General features: G+C 36.1%; 1 protein-coding gene across 1 annotated transcript; it reads right to left on the minus strand.

The window, feature by feature from the left end:
• Positions 1 to 2105: 2105 nt before the first annotated feature.
• On the minus strand, positions 2106 to 17212 carry LOC110461741. Its single transcript, XM_021515372.1, has 9 exons — positions 17055 to 17212; positions 14127 to 14379; positions 12966 to 13219; positions 12604 to 12681; positions 11716 to 11853; positions 10736 to 10844; positions 8544 to 8629; positions 4569 to 6096; positions 2106 to 3492 (listed from the first exon to the last, which is right to left on the minus strand). Exons 1-9 carry the CDS (start codon positions 17091 to 17093, stop codon positions 3446 to 3448), a joined length of 2532 nt encoding a protein of 843 aa, XP_021371047.1. The 5' UTR covers positions 17094 to 17212; the 3' UTR covers positions 2106 to 3445.
• Between the last annotated feature and the right edge of the window lie 11 nt (positions 17213 to 17223).

A 17223-nucleotide genomic window follows, 5' to 3' on the forward strand; every position in this document is an offset into this window, starting at 1 on the left:
TATGCCCAACAACTGTATATATAGTTTTGGGGTGGGGATCTAAACCATTTCGTAGTTATGACCCAGGGGTTAAGTCTCCAAGGGTGGGGCAGTCCCCAAGGCCATCCTGGAAGCATATGTGCAATCATCTCTTTATACTCAGCAATTGCATATACGATTATAGGGTGGGGCTCTCAACTGTTTCCAAGCTGCGACTAACAAACTAGGTCCCTAGGGGTTCGGTCAGACCCCAGGGTCTATTCTGATATCAAGACTGCATTTGTCTTTTTATGCCCAGCATTTGTATATATAGTTTTGGGGTGGGGATCTCAACAGTTTTAAAGTTATGGCCCAGGGACTATGTCTCCAAGGGTGGGGCCAGACCCTATAGCTATCCTGGAAGCAAATGTGCATTCTTCTCTTTTTACTCAACAATTGTATACCATAATTATATGGTGGGGATCTCAACCATTTCCAAGTAACACACTTTTTTTGGCCCCATCCCTTAGCCCGGGGGGTCAGCCCCACCATTTGTACAATTTTGAACACCTGCCTACCATGAATGCTTCCGACCAAATATGATCAATATCCATGGCATAGTTCTACAGAAGAAGTCGTTTATAGCAATATAGCCAAATTGCCCCCCTTTTGGCCCTTCCCTCAGCCCCCTGGGGGGCTCAGTCCCACCATTTGTACAATTTTGAATCCCCACCACCTAGGGATGTTTCCAGTCAAATATGGTTGATATCCGTGACATAGTTCTACAGAAGAAGTTGTTTGTAGCAATATAGCCAATTTGCCCCCTTTTGGCCCCGCCCCTCAGCCCCCTGGGGGGTCAGCCCAACCATTTGTATAATTTTGAATCTCCACCACCTAGGGATGCTTCCAGGCAAATATGGTTGATATCCATCTCTCAGTTCCAGAGAAGAAGTCGCTGAAAGCCACCTAGGGATGCTTCCCCCTTTTTGCCCCGCCCCACAGCCTCCTGGGGGGTCAGCCCCATCATTTGTACAATTTTGAATCCCCACCACCTAGGGATGCTTCCAGTCAAATATGGTTGATATCCACTTCTTGGTTCCAGAGAAGAAGTTGCTTAAAGCAATATAGCCAAATTGACCCCTTTTGGCCCCGCCCCTCAGCCCCACCACCTAGGGATGCTTCTAGTCAAATTTAGTTGAATTCCAATCAGTGGTTAAGAAGAAGAAGTCGTTTAAAGAAATTGTTGACGGACGGACAACGAATGCAACGGTATGGCATAAGGTGAGCTAAAAATGTGATGATTTTATTTTCAGATTTTCTATATAAAATTCGGCCAGGGTGTCTTCTTTGAGGTGCAAGTTTTGTGTATTTCTTTGGGAAACAGGGTTGAAAATATAATGTTTTATTCTGTTTTACATATTACAAACATTGTCATGTTATATGTAATTTAAATGTGCTGAAGCATTTTGTTAAATGCTGTGGAAATATTTCTTCCCAAAATTATTTGGGCCACCAATGTCATTTTGGCCAGTGCTTCAAATTTTTTTACTCGCCCCAAAGATTTTTTTTTGAGCCAGCCAATGCAGGTTCCCCACTATCCTTTATTGTTCATGTTTACTTTTGAAACTGATCGGTTAAACAAAATGGCCTACCGACAGCCATCTTCGATTTTTGACATTGAAGGTTTGTCAGTACCATTTCTCAGGAATAACTTGACAGATCATTTCTCAAATTTGATATGTAGGTTCCCCTTGATCCCTTGTTGTGCATGTTATATTTTGAGACTGATCATAAAAACAAAATGACTAAAGGAAGAACTAGACAGATCTTTCTCATATTGCAATGATCGATTCTATTTCTTTTACTGTACTAGTAAATATGTGAAATGACAAACTCACTTTGAAGGTTGGCTTTCATACACATCAGTATTAAGTTTAGATCAAAAGTTACCTCAAGGTGCATTTACTGTTAACATGACTCGATCAAACAGATTAGAGGAAAGAAGAAAAAAGATCGAACTGACAAAGAGCTAATGAAGATGGTACAATGGTGGGCACCAAGATCCCTCTGGGATCTCTTTTTTTTTTGAATAGGTTGTTTATTCACCAAAACAGAACTTCAAAACACACTTCATCTATGTAGTTTAATTCAAGATGAATGACAACAAATGGAGCATGCCAAAGAGAAGTTAACAAAGCCATGGGACTAATGGTGGTATCAGTGTTTACTGGGTATAAGGTCAGCATCGGACAACAGGCATATGATAAAACACAAAAAGTTTTGACCATAACAGAAGATTTATGGAATTTAGATAAATAAACAAAAAATACAGTTAGTAATTTCATTCGCCTATTTGTTATCTAAGTCAACACAGACTTTGTTGAATTTTAAATGTTGCCTTTGAATTACTCAGAAATGTCAAAATAAGAAACTTGACTAACTACACAGAAACCAGCTAGGGAATGGTGTTATTTAGTAATATGACAGAACAACAGTGACATATGTAAGAGGAAATAAAGTCGGTAGAGCGATGACAAAGTTTTTCTAGAAATAGTAATAGTGCTTTGACCTTCAACGTCGAAATCCGAAACGCATATTTGTTTAAGGTATAGTACCAATACTACACACTTGTATGAAGTTTCATGAAATTCCGTAGAGGAATGAAGACGCTAGAGTGATGACAATGAGTGTAACATATGTACGTAAGGGCGGAATCCTATATCCCCTTGAACTTTCGTTGCGAGGAGATAATAAGCAATATCGTACCACCGGATATTATTTTTACACATAAAAACTGCTTCATGTAAAACCAAAATAGTTAGTCTTCTTCACCTACAAATAGGTAGCAAGCCTGTCGCTCATCTTGTCTTTGAATCAGACATGCCACTTACTTAGTAATAGTGTGGAACAATTTTAACATGGTGGTTTGACTTTTTGACCTCAAAATAAATCAAATACCTGGCCCTGAAATCACAAAACCTCAAAATATTTATGAATTTAAGTTTAGAAATCATCTTTTGACATTAAACAGTGAATGATTTGAAGAAATACAAACTCTAGTACATTGGAGAGGAAGTGTAAAACTAAAGAATTTTTAGTTAAGAACATTTCTTGACATATCAACATATTTAGGACTGAATGTGGCAAGCACAAGCAACAAGAATCTGTCAATATGATCATTATTTAATTGATACATGATCATTTCATTATCATATCCAACAGTAACAATATACAGGAGATACAAGTCTTTGTGTACATTTCAGAGACATTGTTCTACCTGACACAAGACGTTAACAAAAGTTTTATAAAAGTTCCACAAGACATAAGGTTTTTACATATCTTTTCTCCCAAATTCTTCTGCCATAAAGGTTTTATACAAGTTCCCAAAGTTCCACAAGACTTGAGACTTTTACACAAGTTTTCCCACATTCCGTGTGACCCATGACTTTTACATGTATTCCTCACACGTTCTTCTGTCATGAGACTTTTACACAAGTTCCTCTGATAACTGGGACAATAGGTCATCACTCAGGTCTGTCAAAAAGAAAAGAATTTGTTATAATGGTCACATTTACCGATATAGGATACAATGAAAACATAGCAATACATGTATTTACCTTTAACTTAAGGCCACCTAAAATTTGACTCCCGTTTACATTATCCTAGTATATTGTCTGCATTCCATGAATAGGAAAATTCTCAGTGATTTTCTTACATTAAATTATCAACATTAACAGTGTTCTACATGCATATGTCTGATCATGAGTATATATAGAAGTAAAGCTTGTAATAATTCATTAAATATCTCATCCTCGATACTCCAGGGGTTACGCTCACTTTTGCTCTCCGACCCCTGGAATGTATCATAGCACAACCGAAGGCATGCTGCTAGCTGTTTGATTGGCCTCAGGTAAACAAAAACATGACCAATTGCTAGCCGGATACCTGTCCTTTAAAGATTACCGAGGAGCTACAACCGACTTCAAAGCCAGTCAATTTTACTGTTAAGTGACCGCAAGATTCCTTTGATGTACATCAAACTCAAAGGATTAAACTAGCCTTCTTGTCTCATCCACAAAGAAGGCGCAGTCTGAGCCTTCGATTTTGCTATGTTATATTCCAGGGGTGTGAAGGGTGAAAGTAAGCGTAACCCCTAGAGAATCGAGGATGTAAATATCTAGACTGAAACAGTACAGTTATGCAATGTATATATATATCAATCAGTTCTGGGTTATTTCGCACCAGATTTTATAGGTGACAAACATGCAACTATACATGCAATGGGATCTTAATGCAGATTTCTCTTCAAAGTTTCCTAATAATTATATAATGCATCAGTGACATAATAGGAACCCAAAAGTTTGAGACATTTATTTAACATCATATATAATGGTAAGTATAGTGACATTAGACATTATATATATTAAATGTTTTATATGCTAACTTAATAATATCTGATAAATCTCTCCTGAATCGAAAAACTTTTGTTGGATCCAACCTTAATATATCAAACTTAATATATATATGTATACAATTAGAAGTTACTCTAGACTTAATATAAAGGATATTTCCCACAAAAATATTTTCAACATCTGACAGCAACAACTCACCATCTTGCCATAGACTTTCAACTCCATTATTAGACTCCTTCAGTAAATCAGGCATGCTGGGAACTGATCCTATGATGGTGCTGCCACCTGGTGCAAAACTTCCTGGTTTCTGTCCCATAGATGAACCCAGAGAATTGTCAGGGGAGGTAAGAGACTTTGTTGACTTGAACTTGAATCCTTTTCTGTTGGGTGTATTAACAGCTGATGATGTTGTGTTAGTGGGACTTACACGGGTAGTACTAACATTGTCACTGTTAGTGTTTACACTGGCACAACCTGTAGTTATTTTACTATGTTGAGCACTAATGGACACAGCACTAGAACTGGACACACGACACCGACCAGTCACATGACTATTTGTTAAAGGTGATGGTGACACATCTACACCATCTGAAGATGTCCTTTCAGTGTTTGGAAATTTTGGTGTATTATAACCTGATAATACAGTTGATTTAGCTTCTGAAATTCTTAAGTTTGACTGATTACCTTCAAGTTGGTTTTCAGGTCTGAAAGTATTTTGTCCTGGGTTTTGTGGTTTAAATCTGTAGGGATTAGTTACACCTGGTGTGGTAGGAGTTACTGACCCAGGTGTTGCCCCTCCCTGGGGAATGCTATTTCCAGGTGCTGAACCTCCCTGTGGAGTGCTATTCCCCGCTGTTGTCCCTCCCACAGGAATCCTATTACCAGGTGCTGCCCCTCTCTGGGGAGTCCTTTGTTGATGATCAGGCGTTGAATATCTCTGAGGGGTAAAGTTCTGGTCAGTTACATTTTGTGGAGTGTAGGGTCCAGTCTTTGATAAACTCACTCCAACTGGTGTTCTTGTGACCCCTACCCCCGACATGTTTGCTCCATTATTCCCCGGAATAACACTTTGACCTGGTCCTCTTTGTGGAGTGAAAGATCCTGTCCTTGATACCGACGCCCCTTGTACTCCTGATAACCCTATCCCTGGGGTTCTGGCTCCAACAGGGTAAGACTTTGGTGGTGTCACACTATTATTTTCAACATTACCTACATTGAATCTCGATTGTGGAGTTCTATTGTCTGGTGTTCCCATATTGAACCTCGATTGTGGAATCCTGATATCTGGTGTGCCCATATTGAGCCTCGATTGTGGAGTTCTAAAATTTGGAGTCCCCATGTTGAACCTCGATTGTTGATTCCTGATATCTGGTGTCCCCATGTTGAGTCTCGACTGTGGATTCCTGATATCTGGTGTCCCCATGTTGAGCCTCGACTGTGGATTCCTGATATCTGGTGTCCCCGTGTTGAGCCTCGCCTGCGGATTCCTGATATCTGGTGTCCCCATATTGAGCCTCGACTGTGCAGTGTTGGTCCCTGGCCTCTGTGGGGTAAGTTCGGCCATCATCTCCCTCTCTAGATCCTTTAGGACTGTGGGCAGTGCTTTATCTTTGTCCACAAACCGAAGTCTAGTTAGACCTTCTGACTTATTACTGTACACACAAACAACATTGGCGGGAGTGATATTTAGGTAGTGGTTTCGTGACGTAGGGCTGATAACGCTCACCTGGAGAAAAATATAACCTGTTAGTGATAAATATCCCTCACTTATTGCTGATGCACAATCATTAATTCAGAAAGGGAACAAAAGATTTCTACCAAACATGCAAAATTAATGCACATAGTGTTTTAATAACCTTGTTATTAAACCTGCACAATTTGATTTGCATTTAAAATACATATTTTCTTGTATATTTCATAAATCTAAATAAACTTATTGAATATTGGCATTATGAAAGTAAATTGCACATTAATGAAACTTTAATGTATCTAGTAAATAAGTTTAAGACATGATGTAAGTCCGAATAATTTTAATCTCAACAAAAGTTTTGGTGAGACAAATTTTATATTTCCTGTATGAAAATTTTAAACAAACTCTGATAAACTGATAAATGCATAAACTTTTAATTTCAAGTGTTTTGCTGCCACAGCTGTACTTTAATAAATTTTTATTACGATCCTCACACATTTATGTGTTACTAGATGTTCTTTATTACGTTCCTCACACATTTCTTTATTATGTTCCTAACACATTTATGTGTTACTAGATGTTCTTTATACGTTCCTCACACATTTATGTGTTACTAGATGTTTTTTTATTACGTTCCTCACACATTTATGTGTTACTGGATGTTTTTTATTACGATCCTCACACATTTATGAGTTATTAGATGTTTTTTATTACGATCCTCACACATTTATGGGTTACTAGATGTTTTTTATTACAATCCTCACACATTTATGAGTTACTAGATGTTTTTTATTACAATCCTCACACATTTATGAGTTACTAGATGTTTCTTTATTACGATCCTCACACATTTATGAGTTACTAGATGTTTCTTTATTACGATCCTCACACATTTATGAGTTAGTTACTAGATGTTTTTTATTACGATCCTCACACATTTATGAGTTAGTTACTAGATGTTTTTTATTACGATCCTCACACATGTGTTACTAGATGTTTTTTATACGATCCTCACACATTTATGTGTTACTAGATGTTCTTTATACGTTCCTCACACATTTATGTGTTACTAGATGTTCTTTATTACGATCCTCACACATTTATGTGTTATTAGACGTTTTTTATTACGAACCTCACACATTTATGTGTTACTAGATGTTTTTTATACGATCCTCACACATTTATGTGTTACTAGATGTGTTTATTACGATCCTCACACATTTACGTGTTGCTAGATGTTTTTTATTATGATCCTCACACATTTATGTGTTACTAGATGTTTTTTATACGATCCTCACACATTTATGTGTTACTAGATGTGTTTATTACGATCCTCACACATTTACGTGTTGCTAGATGTTTTTTATTATGATCCTCACACATTTATGTGTTACTAGATGTTTTTTATACGATCCTCACACATTTATGTGTTACTAGATGTGTTTATTACGATCCTCACACATTTACGTGTTGCTAGATGTTTTTTATTATGATCCTCACACATTTATGTGTTACTGGATGTTTTTTATTACGATCCTCACACATTTATGTGTAACTAGATGTTTTTTATTACGATCCTCACACATGTGTTACTAGATGTTTTTTATACGATCCTCACACATTTATGTGTTACTAGATGTGTTTATTACGATCCTCACACATTTACGTGTTGCTAGATGTTTTTTATTATGATCCTCACACATTTATGTGTTACTGGATGTTTTTTATTACGATCCTCACACATTTATGTGTTATTAGACGTTTTTTATTACGAACCTCACACATTTATGTGTTACTAGATGTTTTTTTATTACGATCCTCACACATTTATGTGTTATTAGACGTTTTTTATTACGAACCTCACACATTTATGTGTTACTAGATGTTTTTTATTACAATCCTCACACATTTATGAGTTACTAGATGTTTTTTTATTACGATCCTCACACATTTATGAGTTACTAGATGTTTTTTATTACGATCCTCACACATTTATGTGTTACTAGATGTTTTTTAGAGTATAATTTGTCTTAATTGGCCCCTGTTTAATCAACATCTCTGTCAACACCTGTCACCAGCTTTGACATGTGGTCTAAATATTGCTCTTTTATTCTGGACCCTGACTTCCCTGGAAACCGTTAATGTTTTTTTATTCATCTTGCTAGTCTCTCCACATAAGTCATTTCCAAATACAAATTATGCTTTTGACTCATTCCAAATTGGTGTAGATATTTACACATTGAAAACATTCTATTCTTAAATAAGTACAACATTTCAAAGTATATTAACTTGCTACGTTGCATTTTTACCTAACATTTATATATAGCTGACTGTATAAATGGTCGAAATATCTCAAACTCAGTTCTATCTAATTTGGACAGGTTTCACAGACTTTACTGTACTTCAATATTTCCGTTTATCAGATATCTTATAAAAAATGTTCTCAATAAAACTTAATATAAGAAGTTGTAATGTATGATAACCTGTCGCAGGACCAGCACGCTGCCAGGCTGCAAGTCGCATTCATACTCCTTCATCAGACTTTGGTGTATACTGCCCTGGATAGAACCTACTTGACAGATATAACAGTCAATTACTACAAAACCTAACAGTCAATTACTACAAAACCTACACAACAGATATAACAGTCAATTACTACAATACCTACACAACAGATATAACAGTCAATAACTACAAAACCTACACAACAGATATAACAGTCAATTACTACAAAACCTAACAGTCAATTACTACAAAACCTAACAGTCAATAACTACAAAACCTACACAACAGATATAACAGTCAATTACTACAAAACCTACACAACAGATATAACAGTCAATTACTACAAAACCTACACAACAGATATAACAGTCAATTACTACAAAACCTACACAACAGATATAACAGTCAATTACTACAAAACCTACACAACAGATATAACAGTCAATTACTACAAAACCTACACAACAGATATAACAGTCAATTACTACAAAACCTACACAACAGATATAACAGTCAATTACTACAAAACCTACACAACAGATATAACAGTCAATTACTACAAAACCTACACAACAGATATAACAGTCAATTACTACAAAACCTACACAACAGATATAACAGTCAATTACTACAAAACCTACACAACAGATATAACAGTCAATTACTACAAAACCTACACAACAGATATAACAGTCAATAACTACAAAACCTACACAACAGATATAACAGTCAATAACTACAAAACCTACACAACAGATATAACAGTCAATTACTACAAAACCTACACAGCATTATCTAATTGTTATCATAGTCATTAACAGTTAATAGGCTATTACAATCAAGCTTCACAAAAGAACTAAAGCTGCTTTTTGAGCTCTGCCTATATAAGTTGGCCCACTTCTGGTAAAGGTTTGTTCTTTAAATACAGAATATATTTGTGTCATTTGAACCGTTTCAATTGATGGATGAAATTGTCCTTTGTGACTATTTTTCTGCACCATGGTAAATAAGTGTTTGAGAACTTTGTTGCATATGCATTTAAAAATGTAGTGATGATACAGAGAGGAAAAGCTGAGACATGCCCAGTAATTGTATTTGAACCTGTGTAATGTATGTTACCTGACTTGTATCTGAACCTGTGTAATGTATGTTACCTGACTTGTATCTGAACCTGTGTAATGTATCTGAACCTGACGTGTATCTGAACCTGTATAATGTATGTTACCTGACTTGTATCTGAACCTGTGTACTGTATGTTACCGGACTTGTATCTGAACCTGTATAATGTATGCTACCTGACTTGTATCTGAACCTGTGTAATGTATGTTACCTGACTTGTATCTGAACCTGTGTAATGTATGTTACCTGACTTGTATCTGAACCTGTGTAATGTATGTTACCTGACTTGTATCTGAACCTGTGTAATGTATGTTACCTGACTTGTATCTGAACCTGTGTAATGTATGTTACCTGACTTGTATCTGAACCTGTGTAATGTATGTTACCTGACTTGTATCTGAACCTGTGTAATGTATGTTACCTGACTTGTATCTGAACCTGTGTAATGTATGTTACCTGACTTGTATCTGAACCTGTGTAATGTATGTTACCTGACTTGTATCTGAACCTGTGTAATGTATGTTACCTGACTTGTATCTGAACCTGTGTAATGTATGTTACCTGACTTGTATCTGAACCTGTGTAATGTATGTTACCTGACTTGTATCTGAACCTGTGTAATGTATGTTACCTGACTTGTATCTGAACCTGTGTAATGTATGTTACCTGACTTGTATCTGAACCTGTGTAATGTATGTTACCTGACTTGTATCTGAACCTGTGTAATGTATGTTACCTGACTTGTATCTGAACCTGTGTAATGTATGTTACCTGACTTGTATCTGAACCTGTGTAATGTATGTTACCTGACTTGTATCTGAACCTGTGTAATGTATGTTACCTGACTTGTATCTGAACCTGTGTAATGTATGTTACCTGACTTGTATCTGAACCTGTGTAATGTATGTTACCTGACTTGTATCTGAACCTGTGTAATGTATGTTACCTGACTTGTATCTGAACCTGTGTAATGTATGTTACCTGACTTGTATCTGAACCTGTGTAATGTATGTTACCTGACTTGTATCTGAACCTGTGTAATGTATGTTACCTGACTTGTCCTTGAGAGTAACACTAGCATCTTTCCCCAGCCACTCCAGTGTCTCTATCACCGCCATCACAAACAGAACTTTACCCCTTGGCAGCTGCTTCTTCTTTGCCTAATAAACATATAATTACAACAAGAGGCCCAAGGGCCTTAGCGGTCACCTGAGTTATATCATAGATACTGGTAGCTTTATTTTATTGTTTAGATGTGATGTGGAAATCAGCATGTAAACTAAGTGAAATACAATACTTGTCATGTCATCAAAGGATAAGAATTTGAAAATATTGGTAAATGTTCCCTTTGGGGCCCCGCCCTAGCCCCTGGGGATGGGGCAGGAATCCTAATTTTACAAAGTAAAACTCTCATTTACCCAAGATGATTCTGACTAAGTTTGAGCAATTTTCTGCTGAAAATNAAGAAGTTGAAAATGTAAAAGTTTATGCACGACGCACGACGGACGACGACGGACGAAAAGCGATTGGAATAGGTCACTTGAGCAAAGCTCAGGTGACCTAATAAAGTGCTCATCTACAGTGTTATTTTCGATTATTAACTATGGTCAAAATCACCATTAAAGTAAACGCACACACAAAAGAACAGAATTTTCCTCTTCACTGCACTTCACTGGTCCCTGGTACCCCATTAAAAATGAACAGGAAATTCTTTGTGGAATAATATCAAAATAACTGGAGTTCTCTGCAATTTTTTCCCCTTCATTTCTTTTATTGCTGAGATTGTAGTTTACTGCAATTATTTTTAGAGACTCCCTTCCCCAATACCTTGTATATATATCTGACAAAAAATTATAAACTCCATTCCCTGTTGTCTAGTAAACCTGACAAGATTTTAGAGACTCTCTCCTTGGTTTCTAGTATACCAGACAGGATTTTTAAATGGCAGGGGCATACAAATTCTTCCACACCTTTTAGAAGAAAGTATCGAAGTGCCCAGACTTCCGAGTTCCAACATAAATGGCTACTTGCCTTTTGTAGGCTGGAGGCGAGGGAGAAGCGCTGAAGTGTGTCCTGTCCATCGTCCTGTAGGTCCCTCAGTAGAGTCTGCCAGGGACGGTCATTGAAAACCTCCTCTCCAGACTGGGAAGACAGGATCAAATCTGTTTTCTGAAAGACAATAGTCCTTGTTACTTTGTTACTTTGTTACTGTAAAGATACTTATGTGTAGCAATATTGTAGCTATTTCACACTTTCTCTGATGTGCTAGTTTATGTATAGCACTAACTTCAGAAGTACAGGTGATTCAAAAGACATTTGCTTCAGGAAAGAGTCGGTGTGTTAATTTAATACGTCCACACAAACATAATGATACTATGAAACATAACTGTATTACGGCAGTTTTACTAGCAGCTGATATGAAATTTCCACAAAAACGTTGAAAGCCTACTTTTAACTAAAATGAAATCCTAATATAAATATGTCAAAAGTTGAAATTCTTAAAAAAATTGTCCGGACAAGAGGAACATGCTATTTTTTTTTTTTTAATTTCACAGACTTTTGTTTCAGTTATAGAACCACTTTCAGTTTCAGCACCTACAATAGTGTTTTCTGATCGTGTTCTTACCTGTGAAATTAGCAAAAGGGAATATTTAACACATATCTATTGTTTGTCGGAAAGATCTAACATTTTACGACTGATAGAATCTTTCTTATTAATGGTGATATTTTTGTTTTGATGCAGCAACAAAATGTGTGTTTTTTTTACATAGTAAAACATGATAATAAAATTAAAATGAAACTTAAACTGACTCATATTAAAGCATATGCAATCTGTTATCAGAACTCATTTCAGACCCTATTTATATGTAAAAATACCCCGTCACACATCTTTAAGAGCAATACAATAATTCTACCTACCTCAATCACCTGTTCTGGGCTGACCACATCTTCTTTCACTTTGGATACGTTTGGACTGTCCAGCGTGTGACCTTGACCCTGTTTCCAAAAATACTCAATGTATTGAAGTGATCAATCCAGAGAAATAACATCTTGATCTCTCAATAAAAATGTTCATAACAATGCTCATAAAAGACAAATAAAGTACTTTGCCATAGACCAAAATTAGTTCATTAAAGAGACAGAGGTTCATTTAAAGATTTATCATCACCAGGGGACAAATTTATGACTTTATTTATGACTAAAGTTGGGGTTTTAGAACTTTTAAAACTTTTATAAAATGCTGTCACTTGATTTACAGTAGGAATAAGCGTGCAGCTTACAAGTCTCGGGAGGAGACCAGCTGGCCCGGGAAACTTCCTCTTTCTCTTGTTGGATGTCCTCCCATTGTTGCTGTGTGAGGTATGACCACTTCCCAAATCAGCCTCAGATACTGAAGTGTCGCCGGACGGTGTCCTCTGTCTGGTTAACAGTGGGTCCCTGGGCAGTGCTACCTCCTGTGTGAAGGGGACCAGGACTCTGGACGGCTGTGGAGGTATGTTCAGGCAAGGTCCTCGCAAGCTGTCACTCAGCATCCCTAAAATAAAACAACAGCCACTGATTGTTAACTATTTATAACAATAAATACACCACGCAAAATTAGACACACTGACCCAATAATGCTAGCTGTGATAATATTGAGTGGCTTTTAAGATAAATAGGGATATATCTTAACTTTTTTTCAAGCTAGATAGTAAAATCATACAGAAAATTAACCATGGCTATTATTTCTAGTTTCTATCACTGTACATATGCAAGAAATTTGAAACAATTTCTTCATTAAGCTGATCAGTATTTTGCATATTCTTATATAAATGCTAGTAAAATAAAATATGTGTACACATTTTATCACATTACTGTATTGTAAAGATAATTTATTCATTGAAAAGAACACAGCAAAATAATATCAATGACATATATTTGAGCTTGTAGAAATGAAGTAATCTTAAATATCCTTTGATTATAGAAGACATTTACTTTCCCTATAGTTTGGTACAAGCAGAGTTCTATAAACTGAAATAATTTGAGTTCATCCGTCTCCTTACCCTGTAATGCATACATTTGTTTCGCATAGTTTACGATCTTGTCAAAATTTTGACCAATTCCTGGCCTAAATTAGGGAAAACTCATTGACATGCCATGTAATTTGAAAAAGGAGAAATAAAAAAGGAGATCAATTTGTTTTGCAGTGGTTAAGCTTCTTGAGATAGAAATGCAAGTAATTTATCAATTTTTATTTTTTTTCATGATAAATACCTTATTTGAAATGATGCACTCATGATTCTGGGACCAGAGACCTGATTGAACAAAAAGTATTTTACAATTGTTTTCTTCTAATTGAAATTAACAAGTGACAATTAGTAGACCCTGGTAGATAGCTACAAACAGCTATAATTTAAATGGCATGATATTGTTAATTCTTCATTCGAAATAAAACTTCAAACCTTGGAAAGTATAGTTGTTTTTAGAAGCATTATGTCCTCCATCAGGATCTCTTAATGAAGACAGCACATTTTGTCCAGAGGTGATGTCTTGGTTTGGGAATTGTCTCCCTTGATTTTCTTGGGGCTGTTCAATACATCTTCTTTTGTTGAAATTATTCTGGTTGAAGCTACATGGTTGGTTTTTCTTGAACTCGGATTCAGGAATTTTGATTGGGGTTACATTTTCGTTACTGATGTCATTCAGCGGTAAATCCTGGAGAAAAAAAATGAATGTTAACAATATCCTTTTAAATATCAATATACACAAATTTACATTTTGTTTGCATTGTCCTTATGAGCACACATATCCATATGTATATTGTAAATAGCATGGTTACCCTAATACATTACCATTACAGTTGTGACATCATCATTAATGGTAATTGATACTGGAGGTCACTGGCTGATGATCCATGCTGTTCTATTTATTGAATTTTACATTCAATTTACAAGCATCACAACAGTCATATATATTAGGATTACTGACATGAATAGAAAACTTTCCATTCTGTTCCATGGTTTCATTGATAATTCGTCAACATTATATTTCTGAACTTGGTTGAACATAAACAATCTTGACACTAATTTTATTCAATTCTGAACTGTCTGAAATCCCATTCAGAATTACATAACACTGAATAGATTGTTTTTCATATGAAGACTTTTTTACATTTCTTAATAACAACAGTATACAGTCAAACTTTGTGAATACAGGCCTGGAAAAAAATCTTTGAAAGAGCAGAGCATTCTAAAAGATCATGTTTGATAAATTTATCCTAAAGGGAATGTCCTTTTTAAGAAGTATCAGTATTAGTTAGAAAGTTCTGATACATATATATTCTTTTGCAGGACAATGTTATTAAACGTAATGCTGTGTCACTCCATGCCCTGTGTCTATTAGACAACATGACCCGTGACTTATCAATTCTTATATTTGATAGGTCAATCACTCAAATCTGTATGCAGCAAGTCAGTTATTTCAGACAAGTGGGACATGAGACACTATTGACATGATTCCAAGTCAAATGTCTGTGAGTGGTGAGTGAGACTGTATTTATGGATATGTTTAGTGTTTTGTTCCCATGAGTAAGAGCAGGGACAAATCCAGGTTTTGGGAGGATTTGATTATTTTTTTCTGGTTTAGGGAAATTTTGCCAACTATGGGGAATGTCCCAAATCCAAAGCCAGGGGAACATAATTATAAGCAGGTCTGTTCTTGGGTTAGGGTAAGAATTCCAGGTAGAATGTTACGAAATGGCACCCACAATCACCCCAGTGTTAACCCAGTTATATTGCTCCGTGTATACCAAATGATATAGCCTTGAAATTTTCTTCAGGAGCAACTGATTCCATAAACATAAATTAATTTGACCTGAATAGGCATTTCTGAGACTGAACACACACACACACCAGCAGCCATGATCAGATGTCAGACATAAATGTGGATTTGACTGGTTCACTGTTGGGCCACATTTTTTGTTAAGGAAATAGGGAGACCTACTGATCTGATGCTCTAGCAAGCCTTGACTGACTTTCATGTCTAAAAGTCTGATGTCAGGGCCAGAGGAAACTCGGGCTAATATATCACCTAGACTTCAATATTGATTTAACATCAAACTCCAGAGCTTCATCACGCCCAATGACAGCCTCATGTGGTCCAGCAGTTTCATGTTGCAGTGCTAAACCAATACACATATGCTATACTTATAATATAGGGTCACAGCACACTGTGATGTGTGCTGTGACCGATATCAGTATAGCATATGTGTATTTCAGACATTTGTAATGAACCCCTGTGGATAAACCAAAGGGTCTTGTTGGCACATTTAGAATATAAGTCAACATACAATGTACATTGGACAGTTAATCATTATTATCCAACTTATTTTCCAATGAATGTCAACATTGTTTGATAACAGGGACAAATGTCTGAAATACACATATGCTATACTGATATTGGTCACAGAACACATAAACATACACTTGGTGTATATACACATATAAGGTGACAGTACCCAAATCGGATCACCAAACCATCATTTAATTAAATCATTGAAATATCTGAGGAGGAAATATCTGAGGAGGAATTATATTCATTTATGATTGCATCAAAAATAGAATATCGATGGGTGTTCTCACAAACGAAATTAGCACCCGGGGCTCACTCAAGATATTTATAGAACGCTCTGAAGTAAATCAGACACCAATCAGCGTCTTCTGTTTTTGCGAATGTCTGGACCTGAAATCGGATCACGGCTTGAATTTTGCAGTATCGTACGCTTCAAATGAATATTTTTTGTCAGCATATTAACATTTTATGATGACCTTTAGAATGTATATGACAAAAAGTATTTCTATAATGTGAATTTATTCCTATTTTCCAAAACAGTGCCATTTTTTAAAAACGTAATCAAAACATTGACATTTGAGTTTTAAATACGTTTTCTTGCGCTATTTGAACTTAAAAACTAATTATCTGTATTGTCAAAAAATGGTGCATGGCTATCTATTCTAAGACTACATCATTGTTATACCTGATTTGTTGACCCATTTATTTATTCATATATATTTTTTGCAAAAAGTGATCCGATTTGGGTACTACCACCTTAAACATACACTTATCAGTATTATAGCATATGTATTTCAGACATTTGTAACGAACGCCTGTGTATGTTTATGTGTGCTGTGACCCATGTCAGATAGCATATGTGTATTTTAGACATTTGTAACGAACCACTGTGTTTAGCTAGAGTTTTCTCTGGCCCTGACACCAGACTTAAGACATTTTGACAGATATATGTCTGATGTGGGGCCAGAGGAAACTCGGGCCATGTAACGTTACGTTCGGTCGGGGCTGATTTTCCACGTCTGTGAAAGCTATAGGCCTACCTCCCAGAAATTATCATCATCGTCTGGTATTTCAAACATCTGTGTGATTAGTCAGCCTTCTGTAAGTAGTTCACTGCACCAAGCATCACCAATAAAAGATTATAACTAATGTTGACAAATGTGTCATTCGAGACAGGCGCCCTTTCGCTAAATGTGCACAGAAATGTGA

Source organism: Mizuhopecten yessoensis, unplaced genomic scaffold, assembly GCF_002113885.1.
Source record: "Mizuhopecten yessoensis strain PY_sf001 unplaced genomic scaffold, ASM211388v2 scaffold10651, whole genome shotgun sequence".
NCBI lineage: Eukaryota > Metazoa > Mollusca > Bivalvia > Pectinida > Pectinidae > Mizuhopecten > Mizuhopecten yessoensis.

Bases quoted from the DNA above. Each gene is read 5' to 3' on its own strand.
- LOC110461741 (XM_021515372.1), bottom strand. From the start codon at position 17,093: ATGTTTGAAATACCAGACGATGATGATAATTTCTGGGAG. The intron at 13,220-14,126 runs GTTTGAAGTTTT...GTTTTATTTTAG, and splicing joins AAACAACTATACTTTCCAAG to GGATGCTGAGTGACAGCTTG. The intron at 10,845-11,715 runs GCAAGTAGCCAT...TATGTTTATTAG, and splicing joins TCGCCTCCAGCCTACAAAAG to GCAAAGAAGAAGCAGCTGCC.